Here is a 25,458-nt window from a genome sequence, read left to right on the forward strand (position 1 = left end):
GGGAGCGGGAGGCGGCGGCGGTGCGCCCGCTCCGGTGCGCTCAGCGCAGACCGGCTCCGGGTGGCGGCGGTGGCCCGGGGGCGCCAGCCCCGGCCTTCTGGCGCGGCCGTGGCGAGGGGGTCCAGCGCCGGGACCGGCCACCGTGGGGGCTGCAGCTCGACCCCGAAGTTGAGGGGCTCGCAGAACCCCCGCTGCGGCACCGCGCGGGGCTGCGCCTCGCACACCAACCAACTTTTCTGCTGACTCCTCACACCCCTGCGCCTCCCCACTCCGTCACACGACAGGAATTGGGAATTCGTGGCACGTCTCCAAAATAAAAAAATGGGCTGGTATTGCCTGTGCGTTTTCCAGCAGTTGAGTGGATGACTGGGGCAGACTGCGAGCCCTGTTGGCATGCTGATAGCACCTGGTCACTGCAGTCCGTAAACAAGACCGTGCCATTTCTCCAGTTCAAAAAAAAAAGGGAAGATCTTGCTTTGACACAGTCCTTCTCCTAGTCTTCCCTGTTCTAAGAGAGGGGGGAAGCCCACTTTCAATCCTGCTAGAAGACTGAGAGCCATCAAGCTGCTGTCTTGTGAGCCCTGTTCCTGTTTTAACTTCCCAAAATCCAGGTGACTTCGGTATAGGACTGCTCGCTGACTTCCAGCAGTGCTTCAAATAGGTAAGAGCTAAACATGCCAAAGTTTGTCTCTTCAGGTCCGTCAGTCCTGACTGGTAACTGTTACTAAGAGTAATAATGATTTTTCTTTTTTAAAGTGAGATGGCCAGCAGCTGTAGAGTGAAACCCTTCGAAGTGAATATTCTGGTGAAGTGGTGAGATTCCAGACCCTGATACTGTCAGTGTCTTCTCTGTTATCTGTAAGTAGCCACAACTTTCCATGATGCTGGTGTGTTCACCTGCATACCCATGTATAGCACAACTAGGCATTTACCTGTTATTAACACAAGTATAACTTTTGTTTGTTAGAACTGCAGCGTTAAAATAACCTGCAAGTGTGTGAGGCAACTTGCTGTGTGCATTAAGCCACTGTAGTCTGAAGTTTGATAGGATTTATGGTTGAGATGCAGGACCAAGTAAGTGGTGTGGTGTGCATGTTCACAGAAGCAATGCAGGTGCTATGGATTGCTTTTGGTCACCTAGTACAATTCCTGTGGAAAGATCTAACAGCATCAGGAACCAATATACACCTGTTTACTAAAATGAGTCTTGTTTACATCCATTGCTTCACTAAAAGGTTTTTTCTTTGAAAATATATTGAAAGGTTAATAAGGAACTAGTGACATTAATAGCTTAAAATAGTGAAATCAAATGCAAACCATATTCTCTTTGTCAGATTATTAATTTTGTACAATATGTATGGTGTAAAATGCATTAATAAAAAAACTTAATTGCTATAACAACATTGTGGTCTGCTATGTAGCAAGGGAAAGTGAAGTTGAAAAATGTTAAATATGTACAAGTTGGCTAGATGGGAAGTTAGTTTGATGATGTTGATGTATGGAATTTCCTGACTACTGCTGAAATTTTAAATTTTTAATCTCTGTTTTTTAAAAGGGCTTTATTGTTTCAGGGTTATCAGTGGGCGAGTGAAAGGTGCGCACTTTGGTCAAAATAGCTCTCTCCCTTGAAAACAAAACCTTGAGTATTTCATGAAAAAGTATTTCATTATTTGTGTCTTATTGAACTCTCAATAAAATTCTTTTAACTTGATTTGCAATGTTTGAAGGTAGTAATCTTCTGTTATTGCCAGTGATAAAAGTTGTGCAGGCCAGATGGTGTCTTCAGTTACACTTGGAAATACCACTCATATGCAGCTCTTCAGGCACAGAAGGTGCTGACATGTCAGCAGGACTGATGTACCAGTGGGCCTGGATGCTGGGTATCTCCCCAGTGCCCTGTCTGTATTCCCCCAGTAGATTTGTATGGACAGGAAGGGCTACATTAAGGGAATTTTGATTTGATTTTGGGTGATTTTTGGCTGGTTTGGGAGTTTTTTTGTTTGGTTGGGGTTTTTTTTTTGGTGAGGGGCTTGGTGATGGTTTTTTTGTTTGATTGGTTGGTCGTGGTTTTTTAAATTTTTACAAACTTTCTCAGCAACACTGAATTTGATTATCTTGATCTGCTTACTCATACCAAATTTCTGCAGGGCATTTGACTTCACCCAAGCATAATACTCAGTATAGCTTGCTGGAGTCAGAAAATGGCAAATACTGTATGTTTATTCCTGGCAACCTTTGGAATAAACCAGAACGAAAAGCAGCACTGCCTGATATTAGGAACTGTGCAAGCATTGTTAAGAGCTGGAGCTGTGCCTTATGCTAGTTGTTGTGAAGCCAGAAAGTTGAGATGTGGACAGTGGAAAGGTGATCCTGGAAGATCATCTGCATGTGAAGTAGGACACAAGCTAACAGATGAGAAGTGAGGGAGAAGGGAGAGTGTAGAAGTGAGAAGATATCATTGCCTCTTTCCACAGACTGCACCGAAAGTAGCCTGGGCCAGTGTCCAGCAGAACATTCCTCGGTGCGGAATTTTGTGCTGTTATAACTCCAGTGGATGTATCAGAAAATGTAGTGCTTCCTGAGGTAAGGAAGGAAAGAGAGAATGAAAAAGAAAAGAACAAAACATGTATGGGGTTAAAGTAGCTTTCTGCGTCCTTTTTCTCATTTTTTCTGTGTCCTTTTTGTCATTTTGCTTTCATTAATTCAGTTGTGTCTAAGGAGATACTGAGTGAGTGGGAATTTGTGGTATCCCACAGTAATATGAATGCTTTGACCATTATAAGGAGTGTCTGGTTTTTTTCATCTATATTTTCCTGGTTAACCATTCTTCTTGAATTTTTTTTCAGGTGAAGGAAAATAAGGTAAAGGGGAATTTAAAAGGAAGATTTCTAAATAGTTTGAGGCAATCTAATCTTTGACTTTTATATGTCCTTAATTTTAGAACTACATAATAATGAGGGTCACAGTGGCAAGGAAATCTAAAGTTAGGCAAATATACTGTGACTAGTTGTCATTGATTTTGTGTAGTCTAGAATAGGAAGAAGCCAGCAATGGTATCTGAGTGCTGATGTGCCTTTCCTCGGCTGCAGGTATATTTACTTGCCAGGAAAAAAAAGGTGGATGATGTACTGAAATGAGGAATCATGCCAAGAGCAGGAGGTGCACTCTTCCCTCTTTTTGGGTGGATGTGTTATTTCAATTGCTTATGTTGGCCCTGTACTGGAACGTGCCTCTTTGAACCCAAAACACAATGAGGAAAATGCAAGGATTTTATATCAGTGGAATGTGCATTCTCAAAACTCTTAATATTTGACAAATGTTGAACCATTTGGATTCAGAAATGAATGATGATAGACTTGTCAGTTTCTAAATTTTTGCTGCAAAGAACGCTGTGTTTGTCATCTAAGGCATGTAGTACTGTTGTCAGCCAGATTAACTGTTTCTCCATGGTGGATAAGAATAATATGTAGTAATCTTTCCAATACTCAAAAGGTCTTGAAATTTTGGGGTGCATGGGTCACTGTGACATTTTCTGTGAAAGCTTGAGTTGAAACAGGTGTGACAGTGGGGTCCATACACCCAGATGGGGGTGAGGTTGAACAAAAGCAAGAACCTAGTTCAGCATAGAGAGGGGACACAGCATTAGTTTCCCTGCAGCAAGGGCTGGGCTCTGTTAGTTTCTCTGTGGCAAGAAGCCCATCCAGCAGAATGGTCAAGATACCCCCCAGTGGAGCTGGAGCCATGTTGCCCAGGACTGGGAACAAAGAAAGATTCACAGCTTAAGGAGGGATGCTGAACCTCTGGATACTGCTGATCTCTTTTGAAAATACTTAGGTCGAAAGTAATTGCTTGTTGGCTCTTCACAGTCACAAAAAAGTTTTATCTTGGTTAAAGAATATTTGCAGGTATTTCCTCTTTCCCAGGATGTCTGAGAGTGTTATCCATGAGCACTGCTTTTTAATATCCAAGGAACAAATTTATAAGTGTTGTGCAGCCATTTTTCAAGTTCTGATAGAAGACTCATAGACACAGACTTTTTAAAATGTCACTATAATTTTTTCATATGGGGGTTACAAATCACTGTATTAAATAAATTAAACTACTTATTCAAGCTGAAAAGCCTTTAAAATCTTATAAGGTAGCAGAATAGCTTCAGAGTTTTAATGGCTTTGATGTATTTAGAGTCTGACCAGTATTAAAATAGGTAATCTTAATTAAAAGTAATGTTACTCTTGTTTGACACTAATAAAACTTAGCCTACACATAAACAAAGAATTACAGTTTTAGGAACTTCTACCGTTCAAAACCAAAACTAGCCTAGTAGAAAAACATGTGTTTTCTTATTGACAGCATAAATTTCTAGGAAGTGCTATTGATTTTGCACTGCATCTGCATCATCACCTTTCAGGTCTTGTAGGTGGTGCTGCATGCAACCATGATGGTGTTTGGGCAAGGTCAGTTGCATATCATGTTTTTAGCTGGATGAGCTATTCATCGCAGTGTTTAGCTGCATGAACGTTCAGAAGAATGTACTGCAAAGGTGTGTAGACCCTCATGGTGGTGGCAAGAGCTAGTCAGTCAGGGATCATGAGAGTAAGTGACTGGAGAGAGCAGTGGTGCCAGCCTACATGTGTTGGAAATGTTTGTGGAGATGTGGTGTGAGATACTTTACTTTCAGCATTGTCCATATGGCCTGAGAAAGCTCTTCTTGCCCCCCAACGACACTGTTTTTCCACAAGAAGGGCTGAAAATATGGGAGTTTTATGCAGTTGGAGATGAAAGCAAATGACAAAACCACAAAGGCGGGCTTATTTGGAGCATGCCACTGTCACTGTGTGTGTCCAGATTGCTCACTTTTTTATTGTGAGAGAAACTTGTGAATCCAAACAACTTTTTTTCAAAACAAACTGATTCTTGCTTTTTAGTACCACTAATTTAAATAATTTATTTCAAAGATACTTTTTCAGACCCTCACATCTTATTTATTTGCTGCATGTAATTTATTTTTCCTAATCCAGATGCTCTCAGTGTCCTGTTACATGAACTCACCTTTTGTGTAGGGGAAAACAAAAGAGGTTTGTTGTTGGTTTATTGAGTAATGGTTCTTGAAACATTGCTTATGATGGAAGCTTCTGTCTCATCAGCAGAGTGATTTCTGAAGACATACAAACAGTGCATTTGCTGCAGCACTGAAGTAAGGTGCAAAGACCTACGTAAACTTTGTAGCGTAGACAAAGAGGACTGCAAGTCTGAGAATGCTGAGGGCACCATAACAGGAAAAGAAGGTGCAAGTGATAACAGCTAATGAAGAGCTGGCTGAAAAGAGGCTTCCCTACCCACAGCTTTACAAAAAGCATTTCATAGAATTTCCCACGCATTTTCTTTGGTTTTGCCCAGTCTTCACTGCTTCCTTCCAATCCTGGGCATCATCACAATAGCTGCAAAGAGGTACTTGGATTAAGCATGCAGGAAATTCCCTCCCTGCAAATCAAAGCAGAAAAAGCTAAGTGGAATAAAGCACATACCCTTCTTTCATGTGCCAGGTTTGAACCAGTTGCTTCATGACCCACAGAAAAAAGACCAGCTAGAACATTTACATTCTGTTAATGTCTAGCTATCTGTCTTCTATGTAACAATTACATATAAAATGATTAATGTTTAAACTGTGGGTTACATTTTCTGCTGGCAGGTTTGTGCTTAAGAGAAGCATATAGTTTAATGACACAGAACTGGAAAAAAATCTGAAAAGTTCTGAACACAGTTTTGTTGTTCTTGAAATCTTTTTTGTCTTTCCAATGTAGTTACTTTGTTCATTCAGCAGCTGTTTTTAATAGGAGCTCCTGCTAAGCTTTATGTGCACTGTATTTTTAGAAACTCAGCAGTTACAGATGTAGCAGCATGGAGTTATTTAAAAATATAAACTCGTGGAACGTGCAGTACTTGTATGTTTCCGAATAACTGCTAAGGGCCTGCATTTTCTTTTTCTTTGTGTTTGGATGCACATGTACTTTGTGTCTATTCTTTTAACAGATTTCTCTGTCAATATCTTCCAGTAGGCTGTATCCCCTTGAAAGCTTGAGTTTTTACTTGCATTCTTTGTGGTAGTTCACCAGACTTTTCTGTCAGATATGCATTTATATGGGTGTCCATTATGTTGAATTTTAACACTTCTGTTCAGGCCAGTTTCAACAGCTGCTTTTCAGCATCTAATAATGTGCTTTCAAAGTGAACACAGTCTCGTTCAGGTTAGGGAGTTGTCTTTTTAGTGATCCACAGTGTCTTCTATGTTCTGATATTATAGACTGAATTTTATGAATCTTTTGTGGCAGATGCAGGATATCAGGTAAGTAACTTAAGCAATTTTTACATTTGAGCTCATTCTTATTACTGGCAAGAACTGGGTTTCTAACAGGACCTTCTCCATGTTGCAAAATAGCTGAGTGAAAATATGATCCATTAATTCCTTTTCCACTGCATTACTGATATCATCTTATGCTGATGTTCCCTAGCCCTGAAACACTCAACTTGGGCTCATATTTGAGGATAACATGAGACTACAACTCCTGGATGCATAGGTTGAACTGATGCCATGACGCTGCAAGTGGAGTTGCCGTGTTGTGGAAGTGACTGCAGGCTCACTTTCTTAGGGGCACAGGATTATATGGTCCAGAAACAGAGTTGCTGGGTTGCCCATCACAGGGCTGACAGCCTTAGAGTGTGACCCCATCTGGGATGCTCCAGCTGTTTGCTGTGGCTTCTCAGCTGTGATAGTTGGCAGGCAGAGTGGTGCACTGGTGTGACATCCAACAATCATTGGGGTCATCATCACCTGCTGTTACGGCAGTGGGTGATATTTGGTGTTGCAGAGGTGGAAGTGTCTTTTCAGCTACTTTGAGAAACACTTCTGCTTGGAACTCATCCAGGGGTAGAAAAAGCATCGAGACAGTGAGCAGAAATATAAGCACTGAAAGAAATGGCTTGTAAAAGTTCCAACTTTTATGTAGTATGCTGTGTACACAGTTTCTGGTGAAGAATATAAATGTAACAGGAGAACAACCTCCATCTCTTGTTATTCCAGGTTGTTGTCTCTGGGGAAGATACCGAAGGTACAGGGATGCTGAAAACTTCAGAAAAGTTAGCCATGAGTCTTTCTGAAAGCTGAAAAGAAGTCCCCTAGTAGTGTCATGAACCTAAGACAAGTCTTTGTGTCTGTACTGCTGTTTGGAGTAGCTGGTCTACTCCTCTTCATGTATCTGCAAGCTTGGATTGAAGAACAACATACAGGTACAGTAGGTTTTTTCTCTCTCTCTTTTTCTCTCCTTTTTTTTTTTAATGCATCCATTATTTAAAAGACAACTGTAAAATCTGTTAAATACATGTGGGCAGTTGGGGGTGGAGCCTCTACCTTTGCTGTAGAATGGCATTGAAAAAGGGATTGTATTAATTGATACACTTAATTAAGAAATTTCTTCAGTCTCATAAAAACATACCCCCAGGTATCTAATTGTATTGTGTCAGCTTCATTTGCAAAAGCATTCTGTGTATGTGTGAAGACAAGCAAGTCCAGTTTGGAAATTATTCTGTATGATGATTTGCTGTGGGTTTTGTACATGATGTTCTCTTTGGCACAGCAGTTTTTAGAGTATTACTGCTATGTCTTGTAGACAAAAGTGGTCTTCTAAGCAACAGTGCTCATGAAATCATCCTATTCCTTTTTATTTTTTGTTGATGTTTGTTTGAGACAGATACTGGACTTACAAGACTTTTTATATATAGCATCAGAGTCATATTGCAACTTTGGGTACATCTGTGTTAGCACTGACTCAGTTGAATGCTGAGTTGAATTTCTCTTGTTCCCCATTTACAATATTTTGGTTTGCACCACAGGTTGATCTGGATCCTTTTATGGACAAAACTAAACCAGGCTATTTACCTCAACCCCTATTGGATGCTCAGTTCATGGGACTAGTCTAGAATTAGTCTGAAGTAATCCCCACCTCCCAGAAATGTGTAAGGGGTGGACATCAGTTAGATCCTTAGCACCCACTGCTTTGCCCTGCAGATCCACTTCTATTGCATCATGTTACTTGATGGCATATCCTTGATGTTAGTTTTATACTTGTTTTGGGGCTTTGAGATTTTGTTTTGGGTTTTAGTTTGGGTTGGGTTTTTTGTTGGTTTTTTGTTTGGTTTTTTTTCCCCATTAGCGATACAGAATGTTTCCACCTTCCTAAGTTTTGACCTTTAGGTCCTCCTGTCTCTATCACTCACCTTGCATTTCCTCTGTAAAAGTCTTACTTTATAGTACATTGATACCATTGTGAAGAAATATATCTGTAAAACCACATTAGTTTTCTGGCTTTATTGATCTATGCTGTTATTCCATATGAGTTGCTAGGCTCCAGTATGTTTTAGAGAGCAGTGTTGAGGGGGGAAATCTAGGGCATTATTCCTGCAATTGTTTGATAATGACCTTGAGGTTTTTTTCAACTAAGTACACTGATCACAACATTAATTTTGGCTCCTTAATGTTTCTGGGCTGTCCCAAGGTATTTACTAGCTTGCATTAACAAAACTTACAAGAAGTAGTACAGGCTCCCTTTGGAAAGATTCTCTTATAATCACCTGTTGACATAAGGGTGCTGACAGAAACTGACCATGAAGTAGGGCGGGGGTCTTCCTTGAAAATCTCTACTGTTGTCAGGAGAGCTAAGGGCAGATATCCTTGCTTTCAAGGTAGTTCAGGAATGTAGATGGTGACTGTAGATTATTGATTTATTTACTTGCTGACATTCTTCACATTCCTTGCATCTTTTCTTGTGCTGTAATTAACCTTTCTTTCCTTGCAGTGCTCCTTGTTGCTGTTTCTCACTGTGGTTTTTTCCACTCCTTTCTTTTGTCTGTATCTACCATTAAAAAGAAAAATATAATAAAGGACGAAATAGAACATACTATGTTCTTTTGGGCTATCAGATGCTTTCTTTGTGGTTTTCTTTGATGTATTGCTATAGTCTTCTTCAGGAGAGAGGCTTCTCTTTGCACACATAAGTCATTTCCATGTGGAAATATTTCTGTAATAAAATGGAGGCTATCAGAAAATAACGAAACGCTTAGTGAGTTTAAAGTGTGCTTGCAGTTTTGTGTGCCCTTTTATCTCACAGGACTGCTGTTGTGATAGCACTTCAGCAAGATAAAAAAAAATTTGGCATTCTCAAGGGTAGCTAGATCAAGTATGTTGGCAAGAGCATGGCAAAAACACATTCTTTGGTGTCTGCTCTGGCTTCATCTTCCAATTTAACGTGTAGAGAGGCATTCTTTTTTATTTCAAACACCTGTATCTCTTGTAAACTTTCTGCAGCTCAATTTTCTAATGTTCCCCCCCTGTATGCTGCTATGGAGTCAATATGAAATAAAACTTATTTGCCAATTCACAATATACATTAGTTTAGTTATGGCCATTTGGAAACTTTTTTTTCCCCTTTTCTGCTGTGTTTCTGATTTTGCCATGTGTTTCTGATATCGCCCTGTGTTGTGGCTTTTTTGGGAATGAACTGTGGCTTTTTTGGGAATGAACTGTATCTAGAGAATCCAAATTGACAAGTATCTTTGCTAGGATTTTGTGTGTTCCTTTAATCCTATCACTAGCTGCACAGCTGTAAGACAACTAGTTTTAATCTGCAAGTGGCTGAGCATGTGTTTTGATGTTCTGTTAGGAAATGGAAAGTGTACCTCATGCTTCTCAACTGCCAGGTTGTGAGTCTGTAGAGACAAGTGTTTGTTGCAGGCAGAACTATTTTTATCTTGCCCTGCTCAAGACCTACAGAATTTGTGTTTTCATTTCGTTGCTGAAGGGATGGAAAGTTGTATGTGCCTGAGTTTAGCAGGAAACTAGCTGTTTTGCACCTGTGAACTGCTGCTGCTCGCCACTCTGAATGTGTGACTTGGAGCCTTTATATATCACAATCTCCCAAAAGAATTTTACTCAGTTGTTGTTTGTAATGTTCATATTTATTTCTCAGGCTGTCCTAGATGTGGTTTGAATTCTTACAAATCAGATGTAGATTTTCTGGGGAACTCGAATATTTTATTGTAGTTCTCAATTTTCCTGTTAATGTTTGTCCTGCTATATTAAAGCTGGACTGTTTGCTTTCACACCCGCCCTTCTTATTGCTAATTTTTCTAGCTATTCATAATTTTTCACAATAGACATGATGCCACTTTTTATTCATAGTTTGTTTTCTCTCTTTTTGGGTCTCGTTTTTCTACTTGCTCTTCACATCTGAGATCTCAAGTGTGAGTTGATTTCTCTGTTTGTCTTATTTTGCTCTAGACTGGTCTTATCTAAGCATGTTTTTTCTGATATACTTTTACAAACTTCCCTCATTACTCAAATGCATGCAGCCCAGGAACCCCTTCTCTAATTTGTCATCCTGTCCGTCTGCTTCAGAGGCACCGACAGGCTCAGCAGCTGGATGCACCTCTCAGCACAGCCATGTCTTCTGGTCTCTCCCACTGTGCTTGGACACTTCAGATTATTTTTAGTCATGTTTATCATCTCTGTATTTTAAAAATCAGAAAATATTTCATTTAGAGATGTCTAAAAAACAGCTGCTAGCTACATGGTGATCCTCCCTGATGGTTTTTCAGAAACATTAGCAGACTGAGAGAACAGGCAAGATCCTTGGTTTGGCTCTGTGCATGGAGTGTATAAAGACAGGGTGATAGATCTTTAGTTAGATATAGTAGAGCCCTTCTGTCGGATGTCTTCAGTTCACCTCAGTGGAATAATAGGGAACAGATTTGCCAATAGTCCAGTGGGCACATCAACATGTACAGATTTCATCTGGATGAAAATTTAATTGACAACATTAATAATGTAATATATAAAGAGCATTTCACATTTTCCATATGCAAATACAGGCACTTATATATAAATTCACATACATACGTGAAACTACGTGAATTCAGCTAGATCCTACACCTTTACTTGGCAGTGCTCCACACAGTCTTGCATTATTCAGTGCAAGCATCAAATATTGTGGCACTGATTGGAAAGCAATTACTTATTATTACCTGTTTGTTAATTTTCAGCACTAATAATCTTATGCACGAGAAGCAAACTTCTGGGTCTTCCAGGGTACATGTTGAGTTCTATACCATGAATCACCTGAACTAGGGGCTTGTGGGTTGCAAAGAACACCTGTGTTTTAATCCTGCAATGTCAGAGATGTGAATTTGAGTTTGAAGTTAAGGATTCTAATTTTGTACTTTTAAACTATTCCTTTTTTGGACAACTGATTTATTTAGTGTGACTGATTACTAAAAAAATAATCTGAGAATATATATCTGATTAGAGCTATATGCTGGACTTGTGTGTGGTTTTGCCATGTGTTGGGTTTTTTCCTCCTCAAAGTCTGTGTAATTTCTTTTTGTGAAGTGTGCCTGTTAAAGTCATGATTATGAAGGACTACCTTATGTTTCATGGGGTGCAGTATGACTACTAATTGTGAAGAAGGCTGCCCTGCTCTACCACAGATTTCTGGTTCCTTAGGATGAGAAAGTCTGACTTGTCTCTTTCCTAGCATCTTTGTATCTCACCTTAAGGATACTGAGATTTTTCTGAGTGCTTTCTCCTTCGTTTGCAGCATACCAGTTTTGTAGTACCAGTGGGTGCCCAGACATCCTTTTGCAGTCCATGTGCTTTCATGCTCTTTGTGCCTCTACCTCCTGAGGATCTCCTTCACACAGATCTTATCCCCATTCCTCAGGCCACAGGTCTCCTTTTTGTGAAGAATCAAAATAAAAATTCCGACAAAAATCATGTCTTAGGATAAGTTTGAAATTCCATCAAGTAACATGAGCTTTCACAACTTAGCCTGCTTAGGAAAAGCTTGAAATTCCATGAATTAGCATGAGCTTTCACAACTTAGCCTGCTATTGCTCTAGCCATTCAGGCAGAAGTTTCATCTTGGGAGGTCTTGATTGGATATTAGAAAAGGCTGTTCACCCAGAGGGTGGTTGGGCACTGGAACAGGCTCCCTAGGGCAGCAGTCATGGCACCAAGACTGACAGACTTCAAGAAGCATTTGGACAGTACTCTCATGCACATGGTGTGACTCTTGAGAATGGTCCTGTGCAGGGCTAAGAGCCGGACTTGATGATCCTTGTGGGTCTCTTCCATCTCAACATATTCTGTGATTCTGTATCCTTATTACACATTACTCAGCATAAACAGGTGGGCTTGTTTCCCCACTGTGCCAGATTTGGAACTCCAAGAGGATCTTCTCGGTCCTCTAATAATCTCCTAAGATATTTTGAGTCCGTGGAGCAACTTTCTTCCTTATCTTGACACTGTAAGTTGCAAATGAATGTGTGCATACACAGTAGTATTTATTATTTGCTCTTTCTGCAAGTTGTTCTTTATTTAGACCTTGTCTAAGTGAAGAAACATTGATGTGGCTTAAAGGACAGTTCGTATGTACTGGATTGCAAAGGAATTCATAGATAATTTTCAGAAAATACATTAGACTAATGTAGAAAATAGGTTTGTAAATAAAAGGGAAAAGGACACTGCTCAATAACAGTTACTAATCATGAATAATTATTCTAGTACATTGAAATCTTTCTGTTGTTGAAGTTCTGCGTAGTTTATGGAAGTCTTGGTAATGGATGGAGAACATCACTGGTATGGCAAACAAATCTTCCTGGTTCAAAATGCCCAGCTGCTAATGAGGCTGTTCTAATGAGGCTGGGTATGTTTAAATTTCACCCTTCTGGTCAAAATGCTGTGTTTGCTGTATAAAGTATGTTTTTTTGGGTTTTTTTTAAGAATCTGCCCCATTATTGGGTTGCAGCCCAAAAGAAAGAGGATTCAATGGGATCAGTAAATGCTGCTTGGTGAACAGTTAAAGAGTTGTTGAAGTCCCAGAAATGCTACAAAATCTTATTAAAGGTTAATTTCACCGTATAACATAGGTTACATAGGGTTTTCTTTCCCCCTCAGCTTTCACCAGCTGAAACTCTAGGGAGAGAACAATTGTCTTTGCAGGGAAAAAATCTCTTAAGAAACAGGTGGAAAATGATGTTTTCTCAAACCATAATGATCCAAAATTACAAGTAAAAGTGGAATATAAAACAAGATGGTTTTATAAGCTAGAGATTGTAGAGTCTCACCCTGTCTTCAGCAGTTGCAAACCAGGAAAAATAAGTTAAAATTTCATATTGCAGTATATAACACTTAAGGCTGTATTTATCTGTTTCTGAGAATGTTCTTCCAGGACTGTTATTTTAGTAGCACTCAATCTTGCATTTCATTCTGTTTACTTTTATCATTCTATAGCTAAATCACAGCTGATTTTAGAAATCCTTCTGTCTTAGAAGAAATTCCTGCCATGCTGTTTTCTTGGGAATATTGTGGAAGAGTGTTTGAGTTGATGCTGTGTTTTTGTCCTCTGGTATTTAGCTTCCATGTTGTGATGGTATAAAAGAAACTAAATGGGATGAAGTCTGGGGACCTCCTCTTAGCTATATATTCAATAGCATGTTTGAGTGGAAGCTAATGACATTTCATGTATTATTGTGTATAAGCTTATGAGAACCCACACAAACTTGTACATACCTAGACCACAGAGGTCTACTTCCAGAAGCCTTCTTCATCGTTTAGAAGTAACAGTAGAAAAAAAAATGAGATCAGAATTATTTAGATTGGAAAAGACCTCTAAGATCATCAAATTCCACCTCTGACCGATCACTACCTTGTCGGCTAAACCATGATACTAAGTGCCCCATCCGGTCACTTCTTGAACACCATCAGAAATGGTGACTCCACCACCTTCCTGAGCAGTCAGTTCCAATGTTGAACAAGCCTTTCTGTGAAGAAGTTCTTTCTGATATTCAGCCTGAACCTCCCCTGGTGCAGCTTGAGGCTGTATCTTCTCATTCTGTCACTTGTTGTCTGGGAGAATAGGCCAACTCCCACCTGGCTACAACCTCCTTTCAGGCAGTTAGAGAGAGTGATAAGGTTCCATTTTCCTTAAGTGCACTGCACATTTTCAGAAGAGCAGGTGGTTGCATCTGGAGTACATTTAAGGCTGCTTACCTCTGTGTCTGATGTTGGACTGCTTTGATATGTAGTTCAATTACAAACAGTTCTGTTAAAACATGTAATGTGGTCTCTACAAAATTCCACAGGAAACCTTTCATTTCTTAAACTTAGTATTTGTTTAAATGGGTGTGTATATATATTTGTATGCATATATATTGAAGTGTTCCCTTCATTTCTCTGCTTTGTATGGGAATACGGACTGCTGGTAGAAATATTTTAAACAGAAACCTATGTTCTTACTGCAGTCAGCTATTTGAATACGTGAGGATGAGCTTATATGGAAGAACTGGTTGGCTATTCAAACTCAAACCCCTTTGTTCCTGTCATTTTTTTTCCATTTTACTCATTTAGTTTTACTGTAAACAGGCTATTTCTATAAATTTGGGATACTTCTGGATCATCTTGGAACATGTGTGAAGCAAACATTTAAAGATCAGAAGGCTGATAGGTTACAAGTAACGTGAGCCATTGCAGTGTGCAAGGGATTAATGTCTGACAGATGATGTGCATGATTTAGCGGGTAAAAACGTGATGTATGTCATGGAGCAAAAGGTTCAAGGAAGAAGAGAAGTGCCTTGAGTTTTGTGGGTTTTTGTTTGGTTTTTTTTTAATATGGAAAACCTGGTTTTATTTGCAGTTCTTTTTTTTATTCTTAATGGTAATCATTATTTCACAGCAGCATGGATACTGCCTTGGCTTTCAAGTTTAGGTCCCTGCTTCTTCAGACAACTGCCTCACTTTTTGTGCTTTATTTATGGCATATTCCATGGCAAACAATGTTTTTTACATTTTACAGTATTTCTGTTGGAGACTTTTCATAACTGTCACTTTGAAACTGGGAAGATCCAGGACATATCAGCTCCTCTAACTTTGAGACTTGTGGCTATATCTGTGGGAGTGAATGTTACTGTCTTCATGCATAAAGGAGAGTTAGTTGGGTTTTTTCAAATGCTATGTTTAAACAACAAAAAATCCAAAATAAAAAACAACAAAACTCCCTCCAAACGCCTACAATTGCTCATTTCTATCCAAAGTCTGAGTTAATGATCAAATCATCTTAAAGACTGGTCTTCTAAAACAGAAAATATTCTTTGATCAAGAAAACTAGAAAATATGCCATGTTTTAAGTGTTGCCCTGTATATAGATGAAACTGTTCCCAGGCATGTACGAACCTCACTTGATGTAAAGTGATGGGAATAGAATATCACACACATCCATTTCCTTTGGATTTTGTTTGTTTTGATCTTGATTTAACAAAGATGTGCAGTAGCATCCTGTACTGCCTGAAAAACTGTAGTTGGCAGCAAGTGCAACCTTGTAGAAAAAATTATTGCCTACAGTTCTTTAGGAACTCTCACGCCTTCTAGTCCCTCTCATACCCACCAAAAATTATTGTTTCCTTACCACATTGAGAGCTTCCCCGCCATAACAACATCCAAGACTATCACTGACCCCTATTAAACCTGTGTGATACTACTAGCAAATACAATTTGTCCCTCAAAATATTGTTGTTTCAAAGAATTTTGTTTATATTGATCATTCAGCTTTCTGTCACACAATCCTGGCAGAAATTCACAGTGAATAGCTCTAGGAAAATCAGGCTGAGGAGGCACAATTTTCATCCCTTATCCCCAGCTTCCTAGAAGCTAAACTGGGCACCGTCTACAAGGGCCAATGACATGAGTTACCAAAATATCTGAGGAATGATAAACATCCTCCCTTCTCCCTTTTTTTTTCTTTAGGATGCTACTAGGTTTTTGGGGGGTTTTGGCCAGGGCGAGGGTGGAGGGGTGAGGGGGTGGTTTGGTTGGTTGGTTTGGGTGTTGTTTTGGTTTTTTGGTTGGTTAGTTGTTGGTTTTGTTGGGTTTTTGGGGGGGTGGAGGTTGGGATTTGTTTTTTGTTTTTGTTGGGCTTTTTCTTCCTCATGAATGCTGCAGCACAGAAGCTCGTGGAATGGCAGGGGTGGGATACAGTGTTGAGGCCGTGGTTGTAAGTTCAGTTTCCATGCACAAAACCCGCTATGGGCCAAGTAGACAACATGGGTGGAAAACTCTTAAGTAAGTCATTGGATTTGGAAAATTGAGTTTCTTGAGTTACAGAGATAGCAAGATAAAACTTGTCTTCTAGAAAAGAATTTCATTGCCCCAGAACATAACAGATGATGGCCTAATAGCCACAAATTTTGACATGTACCACAGGAGATGTCTTCTGCCTGTCACGGATACTGGGTAACATCCAAAAAAGTAACTGAAGATCAGCAGCCTAAGGTTAAGAATAATCAGAACCAATATTAAATTTCACTGTGGGCAAATGCCAGGTGAAAGAAGAGGTGTTAGCTGATTTTATATTTAATGTGATTGGAATGGAGCAGGTAATTTCAGTACCAATTATAATCTAACAATAGAAAAATTTGCCCAGCTATATGTATGTGTATAAGGGCATAGATGGAGAAAGCTCCTACAGGTTTGTAATACTTTCTGACACAGATATATTATGATCTAGGCTTAATACAAGCATGCACTTAAGAACAGCTCAAGTGGACTTGGGGTTGTTTAGAGTTACGCAACTGGGCCCTAGGTATGTGCATATTGCCTCTCAGTAAATTATATGCAATAGCTATGAGGGCTTAGAGGTGTTTGGTTTTGATTATGATCAGCTAGGGAGATGTGGTGCATGAGTTCTGTTAACTGCAGCTCAAAGCATTCAGTTGCATTGAACAGAAAAATAATCAGTGCCTGATGTTTCACCATTCATACACAAAATAGCTCTGTTAAGGAAGAAATATGTCTAAGAGGAAATAATAAGTGTAGTAAACATTGTGTACAAGGGCAGTTTTGATTATACTTTATATTGTTGCTTAAACTTCTTAAAAGAGCATACAGACCGAAGAAGAGAAGGAAACACAGTTGTTCCCGAATTGTTGCCAAAACCTCATAGTTTTTCTACTGTTCAGAGGTGTATGAGAGGTTTCTTTGACTTTGCATAACTATACTGTGTTTTCAGAGAATGGTAAAGATAGGAGATAATGATTTGTTTAAAAAGAAAAGTATGTTACTGCTCTCATGCAGGAGTTGGTGGTTCTCAAACATGCAGCTGTGCCGGCCTAAATGTGAACAAGCATCTTGTTTCTCGGGTTAGGATGGGGGCTGTGGTTCTCCAGTGAAAACACCCATTTGCTGTGATGTGCAAACAGTGTTTCTTCTGCCTGACTGGGAGTTGCAGTGTGATTCCAACCATTCTTGTTTGCTGGAAAAGCTGCCTGCTGTGGCTGCTCTTGGCAGCATTTCATTGGGAATGAAAATACAGGGGTGTGTGTGCTGTGCCCCTTGTGGGAGGGTCAGCTACTTTGTTGGACAGGGCACAATGTCAAGGTCATGCTCATGCGAGACGCAAACAGTAGAGGCAACAGAAAGACCACCAGCTTTGTCTTTTGCAGAGGGCTTTGGAGACAGCAGTGGATTATAAAAATTTGTAGCTCTTTAGTTAATGAATGGCTGTTAGTTATGGAAGCTTTTGGTTTCTTCTACCAAGTATCCTTGAGCCCTGTTACTTTTCAGATTTATTCTTCTTGAATTTGGCCTCACAAGAGTGGCAGGAGAAGCTTTAGTTAGTAAAAGCTTAATAAAGCTGGATAAGTAGAATTTCACTTTTTGCTCCACTCATCTATGCAAAATTAATTTTTTTATTCCTGGAAGAATATTTAGTTGTCAAATAATGCAGTGGAGTCTATTGCAATGATGTTACTGCATTAAAGCCTCCAATACTACAGTATATTAAAATATTACAGTATGCTTTTCAAGTGAATCCTGGCAATACAAATTAAGAAATTACATAGATGCATTAATTTTATTTTTATTTTTTATTTTACTTTGTTTCTACCTCTTCCTTGCTCTTGTCAAAGCTTCATTAATGCACAGTATGCCTTGCCCACTACTGAGAACTAATGGGCTACAATCTGTTGACGCAGATCATGACATTTGGATTGTATGTAAAATGCAGCCTTTTACTTTAAACATTATGCATATAATTCATTAAATGTCATTGCTTTAAGATAATTCTGTGATTGCAGTCAAGAATTATGGTACACTTTCCAGAAAGCAGTTCTGTTCTTGATGTAAGGCCAAAGAATCAAGACTTTTCATGAACTTCAGCTTGATTTATAAGCTATTTAGAAACACTAGAGCTGAGTACCTCTACAGAACAGTTATTAATAAAGCTGGCAGATACTTGTTTTCCTTAGAAACTGAAATTTCCATGGGAGTATAAGGTTCTCAAGTTGCCTGACCTTTTCTGCTTACTAGCAGTCCTCAAAGAGGTCATCGAATATGTAAAATTCTGACACTGGAGAGGAAACAAATCTGCCATGTTCTGTGATGGGAGGAAAAGAAACAATTCAGGGAGGCTGGAAGAGGGATGGGAATTTACTTGGATGTGGTTTTATCCTTTTTACTCTTTTGCTGTGAGAGTTGCTGAGTTATTAATGCAATAATGAAGTCCATTTGATATGAATAGACTCCTAACCACTAAAGAAATTACTTGTAGGGGTAGAATCATTTGAGTGAGAGTGGGCTGACTGGCCACAGATTAAATTATATGCAATGAAGCAACAAACTGTAAAAAAATATATTTTTACAATAATTATTTGAGGATTTTTCTTCTTCCTCTCTGTTATTTTTTGATGAAAGATTTGCTGTTGCGATCTTGGGACTGGTGGCAGGTAGAAAGCGATGATAAAGAACCGTAAAAAAAACCCCTGGCTTTGCTCCTGTGTTTAAAATTAGTTTCATGGGATTAAGGGAGGTAACACAAAGTATATATGAAACATAACAAATAATAAAGGCATGATTATTGTACTCTTTGGGTTTGTTTTTTTTTAATTTGCTTTATCCTCTTACAGATGGCAAAATTAATTTCACCCTACTTCTTTTCTGTTACAATCTTTCCACTTCATCGTGTCTATTTTGAAGATGAACAAGCGGATGAGACTGGACTTACATAGGCTGAGATAGTTGCAGTGAGGTATAAATACTTTATGATTTATTTACCCTTTGAGCAGAAGTTCCTTTCTGGTAGAATTAATCTGCAAATAGCTAAGGTGTGCTACCTCTTAAGTTATGATTGATCATGCAATATAACAAAACTCTATTGGCATCAGGTTTAGGACTGATGTACATGTAAATATAATCAGATAAAACTGCCAGATACTGTGAATGACAGGTGGGTTCAAGGTATTCTTGGCAAGTAGATTCAGCCTTGACTCTCCAGCTACCAAAATGCAAATATTGGGCAGCTGGCATTAATATGCTGTAAATAAAATATCATTGAATGGCAGTTCAGGAAGCAGTTTAAGCAAAGACTAGTCTGTGATGACCAATGCACACTACAAATAAATAATTGACTCTCTGTAAAGTTAGACTTTAATCTTGGTATTTTAAGTGAGCTATTCCATGTGGACTAGTAGCCACTTAAGGCAATCAATTACTCGGGTGAGATCAGAGGCTTATTTTGCAAAATTTTGCTATCCTTTCAGCATTCATTTAGGCCTGGAGAGTATTTCATCTGAGTCAGAAGGCTGCCAGAATATCTAACTGTAGAGCTGGTAGCATAGCACATTTTTGGTTTTGTCCCCGAAAAAGGACCAAAGACCCAAGAAGGGATCAAAAAGGCTTGTTCAGTCTGTTCAATAAGGTGTTTCTTGAAGCTGGAACATTTGCTAACAAATGTACTTTATTACTGTTTACCCTCTGAGGTAAGCCATAGAAAAAAGAGCCATTTAAAAAAATGGCACAGGAAAGGAAATGATTTTTGGATCCTTGATAATAGGAAAGGAGGGTAAGCCAGATACCACAGATGTTTAATTCTAATGCTATTATGCCTTCTGTTACAATAAGTGTACTAAACTTGTTTTATATTATTACATATCTATTGTACATGTTAACATTTTCTGTGATTGTGTTCTACTTTTGCCCAACTATTGCTTGGCAGTTCCGATCACTAAAATATTTTTGTCCTTAAACTGTGTTTTTTCTCACACAGCAATTTTTATTTAAATTCTCTATCATTAAATCCTATTCCAGTAACACCCTGAAAAGATGGCTGTCATCACACAGTCAGCCATTCTGAAGAGCAGGAGATGTAGAATTAAAGTTGCAGGTGAATTCTGACTATCCTGGCCAAAACTGTGGTTTTGCCTTCAAAAACTGTCTGACAGTTCAGGTTTTTCGAGGACTCCAGTTCCCACTGATGTTTCTTTCCTTGCCCTCCAAATGTCTGGAAGAAGCTAATGCAGCTGCAGTTGTAGAGGTTTTAAATCAGTGAATTTGTAGCACTAGCATCTCTTTTTATGGTGAGAAGTAAAAATATCTTCCTCATACTATGATTACTATTTGCCAAAAAGGTTGGCGCTTCAGAGAATGATGATGCTTCTACTGATCATACAAGTGATCAACAGAATTAACAAAGATTTGTGTGTGTGTGTATATGTGTGTGTGTGTGTGTGTGTGAGGAACACTGAAGTTTGACCAATTCAAAGTACCTAAATGTCTGTTCCTGCTTCTTTTCTAAATACTGTTTGGCTTTTGTTGTTATCCTCTGATATGAAAGTGCATTTTGCGCAACAAGTGTTTGTGGCAGAGATGTAAAGTTTCAGGTAGTTATATTGCTACAGTCAGTCACATTTTTTCTTCAGAAATAGCCACAGAACTGAGCAAACAAATATGTTTGCATTTCATGCAATGCCAAATCCTGTATCATCAAAATGTTCATTGGAAACTGTACCTATCTAGGAGTGTGTTCCAACTACTAATAAAACAAAATATTTGTTGAGAGGGAACAAGGCCTAATCTTGTGTCTAAACATCTAATGTAAAGTAACAGTAAGCATTTTTATGTGGAGACTTTGTAATGGTGTAATGGTGTGAGCTGGGGAACGAGTCATGTTGGAAGGGAGGGAAGGCAGAGGCTGAAAGGGGGCTAAAATAGGCTTGGTGTGACATTCAGCCTTCAGGGAAAAAAAAATGCATGGACTGACAAACTAGATGGTCCAAGAAAAAAGTCCAAATCATACTCCGATGAGTTTTCTTTCCTGAATAGGAGGGCAGTATAATCAAGTGGATCATAAATACTCTTTTGAAAGAGAAATGTTTATATGACTTATTTGTAGAGTTCCATGAATACCAGTGAGGGGAGGCGTTCAGACTGCTAGAAACCTGGAAGTTTTAAGTTTCAAAGAGAAATGCTACTTGAGCCAAGCAAGTACAGTAGCAAGGTGATCACCCCCTGCCACGTAAGACATATCAGGTCACTTCTAGCTTCAGCTATCTCAAGCAGAGGCTTATGAAGCCAATTTTTGTTGTCAGAGAAGAAGGAAAACTAGATCAGGTCAGATACAAAGGTCTCTGCAACAGTGCCTAAAGTAGGCTATGTAAACAAGAGAAGTTTATAACAGTAATTCAGAGAATTTTCTTTGCCCTTTGTGTTTTATAAGTTAGAGGCTTCCTGCATTTGAGATGTGTTCAGTAGTCCTGAATTATTCCTTCTTCCATCAGTGCCATCTTAACTGGTGCCTTTCCTCTGGGATTCCTCTGTTGAGGAATGTCCAGCTTGAATACTGGATACTCATGCTCTTTAATTCTATGAAGATATTCCCCAGAGTGTGTTATCATTGGATCACTAAAACATATTTCCACTTTCTGCCCCAGTAAGAATGTAATTTACTGATCATAAAAAAGTGACTAATGGATTATTGGTTATTCTCAGAAGAACATCCTAGCTATTTTTTTTTACATTTTTGGTACTTTTCTGTGCTTTTCTATAGCAAAAACTAGTCAGGAATGATTGTATGAATTCAGCTTTGTACTTATCAAAGAACTGATAGTAACTCGAAAAATGTTATTATTCAACTTTTTTATTTTTAAAGAAGGGTGGAGATACCTATTTAACTGTTCTCCTGACTGTTCTGGGATTGACTGCCCACATGGGTAAATAAACTGTCTTTCAAGAGAAGAAATTCTGTTAAGAGTAGCTCAGATACCTGATAGATGTTTGAGGGGAAAGGGGCTTGAGTATAAAGAACCTTCTGCATAAGACAAAGTTTAGCATGTTTTTTTAAATGAGTAACAAGTAGAACTCCACTTCCCTGCCAATGAGGTCAGTAACAAGACTGACATGATTAGTTTTTTATTAGGTGGATATTTTTCTCATGCATTTGTCAAAACATGCATATCTTAGTGCCTAAGGTGGAGAGGAAGAGAAATAAGTCAGGATTTCTGTGTTTTTTCTATAAAGCATCAAGTGTTCCAAATGCCACATTTGCTTAATGTTGCTTGTACAATGATTAGAAATGGAGCTGACAGTCTCAGTTGGGCAAAACATTTGCTGGATAAGGGTAACAAACAGAATTGTGTGATAGCTTGGGTTTTTTATCAGCATCTAGAATGAAATTTTAGCATATCAATCAGCTGCAACACCTTTGGGGAGCAGAATGATTAGACAGTGTTTGTGAAGCTATTGCCATCACTCTTTCAACTGCTTAGAGGAACTAACCTGCTGCCATTTCATCTCAGAAGAGCTGTCTGTCATTAGTGGGTATAGGTATGCCAATTCACTTCTTTGGCTTAGAGAAACTGAGCATCTGACAGGAGCTCAGGGTGTTCTAGCTATGAAACTGCTGCCTAAGCTTTAGCAGACAAAATTCAATTTTCTTGTCTTAGTCAACAGTTAATGGGAAAGGTGACAGTAGTGTCAAATGCTCAATGTTGAATGATTTTTTCAGCTGAGAGGGATGCATGAATGAAAAAATAACTAATAATTTTAAGCAAGTTAGCTATAAACCCTTTTAGGGCTTTTTGAGGAAAAAAACCTACAAGGCTGGGTGGTCCAAAGAATGGCTCCAAGGAAAATTATGTAAATACTAAATAGATGCAATTGCCTACATTAACTTACATTAAAATTTTCACTTATTTTCCTGACACAAGTTTACACTTGAAAAACATGGAAAATTAAATTGTAAAGACTTTGTTTAATAATTTTGTAAGCATATGGGAGTTTTTTACATCCCAGAAAAATAATTATTAAATAAATTAAGGTTGACTTTATTTGAAAATCTTCAGAATGATTTTACTGGAAAATGTAATTTTGTCAAAGTAGAAACTAAATACAAATGAAAAATAGAGAGTCTTCCATGTTTACTTCAAAGAAAAATTTAAAATAATTACATTATTTAGTATCTGAGTTTGCTTTTTCAGGAACTCTGGTTCAAAGAAATATATGATGTGTAGCTTATATACAGTATCATGTTAAGAATGGAAAAAAATACAATGTCAAACTTTTCTTCAGAAGAGTATTTGAGGTTTTTACTAGCTTTAACAAAGGCCTGTTAAACTCATGCTGATATATTGGAGATGTATTATAGCTTACTGAATTTGAATTTAAGATGGAGAAAGCAAATGATAATGTATCACTTAATTTATTTGACAAATGTACTTTCTTTCATTAGGTACAGTACTTCATACACTATTAGCAAATACTTTGCAGTTTGTCCTCTAAAGAATGATTTCTCATAAAATGACCTCACAACATCAATTGATTAAGTCTTGATTTGAGATGAAGTATCCTCAGAATTTTGTAAGCAAAGTCTGTGTTGGCAGTTTATTGAAGCATGAGGCGTAGAGTCTGATACACAAATCTGTTTTCTTCATTCTTTATCAGACTTGTGAGGGTTTTATTTTAATTCTACTAAGTTAGATTTTCTGATAGAAACTGTACTACCTTTTGTTGTAACTGTTAGAGGTCTCATCCTTTTCAATTCAATTCCTGAAAGTGAGAAAAAGACAACATTCAGTCATAGATTAAATAATCTCCAAAGGAGATCTAATCAAACATTTTAAAGCTTTCAGGAAATATTATAAGCCTCACTCAGTTCTTTCTTTCATTTATGCATTTGTTCTTTGGTAATTGTGTTTGTAACAAACTATATCCTTCTTCAAGAGTAAATTTTCTAGGAGGAAGAAGTCATCAAGAAGTCTATTTTTAGTAACCATCCAATTAGGAGATGCAGTATTACATATTTCAGGTTGCTGAATCTCTGCAAAAGTTTGAATATTTTGTTCATTTAAAAACACAAGTGGAGCTGCTGCCTAAACACATGGCAACTGTTTTGAGGACGAATTCTAATCTGATAGTTTGCACTGAACGGGCTGTCCTAGTGGATACTATCCTGAAACAGTAAAGGCTCACTGTTGAATATAAAACAGCATTTCAGAAAATAGAGAGCATCATGCCTTCCATGTGTGTAGTGCAAATAGATGGGAGAAAGTGACATATGCACTTGCTTTTCATTGATACAGTGACAAGCGTGGATGGGACTGCAGGTTTATGCACAGTTCGTACTTTTTTGCCTGACAGTAGAAATGCCAGTATGAATTTGAGTCCTCTCTTGCTTAACTCGCAAAGTGTCAGTCAGTGGCTACAGTGGTTTATGGAAATGAAGGTAATGTCAACTTACTTCAGTGTTACGCTTTTCATGCTTTAAGGAAATAAGACCACTTCCATAGCTCACTTTTGTTCTGAAAAGTTTGAGATATTTTGGATTTGAGTGATAACACATTGTAACATGCTTCCCACATGATACTGAACATGATATAGCTGTTGTGACCAAGACAACTGATTATAGCCTTGGATTATAGAAGTTCAAAATTTAGTGCCTTTGAATGCCCATGTGTGTAAATAGTTCTGTACTAGATGGTGCTCCTCTTCCTCCTCAGGTACCTGCTATTCCTCCTACACGTCCTAAGAAATAAAAATGAAAAAGAAAGGAAGATGGACCTTTGCTATAGTATTTTAGTCTGGGACCTTAGTAGATTACGGTTGTGGAGTCATTTGACTCTGAATTTAATTGAAGAAAGTCAAGATCTTCCATACCCTCTTGAACAATGGTGGTGGTGATACGGGAATAAGGGAGAAGTTTTGTGTTGGTCTAAGGGGACTTCTGTAAGGTTTTGTAAATTGTGTATGGAGATTAATCGAGGAAGATCTGAAGAGATTTAAAATCACAATTTGCATCTTAAGCCTAGGGATGTGAATCATGAAATATAGGAGAAAAAAGGAGACAAGACATGCAGGAGGGAGCTGAAAAAGAAATGTTAGTGTCAGTAGTCTGATCTTCCTGACCAGTGTGGTTAATGGAGAGGGATGCTTCTTTTGGCAAGATAACTTCAGTTCTCAGTCTCTCCTGTAGTGTAGTGTCACTGGGGTTGGTGTCACACACTAGTTTGGACTAAGGTTGGACCAGAGAGCTCATAATATTTGTTGTTTGGAGCATGAGTAGACTGGGAAGAACAGGAACATCCTTCTGG

The 25,458-nt window shown here is 38.5% G+C and overlaps 1 protein-coding gene across 1 annotated transcript in view; it reads left to right on the forward strand.

Annotated features, from left to right (window-relative positions):
* The first annotated feature begins 234 nt into the window (after window positions 1-234).
* The window catches only part of CHST9 (carbohydrate sulfotransferase 9), an 88,810-nt gene continuing 63,586 nt past the window's right edge, over window positions 235-25,458 (forward strand). The window contains exons 1-3 of the mRNA XM_071554626.1: window positions 235-661; window positions 757-858; window positions 7,079-7,284. Coding sequence (XP_071410727.1) covers window positions 7,185-7,284 — 100 coding nt within the window. The 5' untranslated portion in view covers window positions 235-661; window positions 757-858; window positions 7,079-7,184. The remainder of the gene's footprint in view (window positions 662-756; window positions 859-7,078; window positions 7,285-25,458) is intronic.

The sequence above is a fragment of the Pithys albifrons genome, chromosome 4, assembly GCF_047495875.1.
Source record: "Pithys albifrons albifrons isolate INPA30051 chromosome 4, PitAlb_v1, whole genome shotgun sequence".
Taxonomy (NCBI): Eukaryota; Metazoa; Chordata; class Aves; order Passeriformes; family Thamnophilidae; genus Pithys; species Pithys albifrons.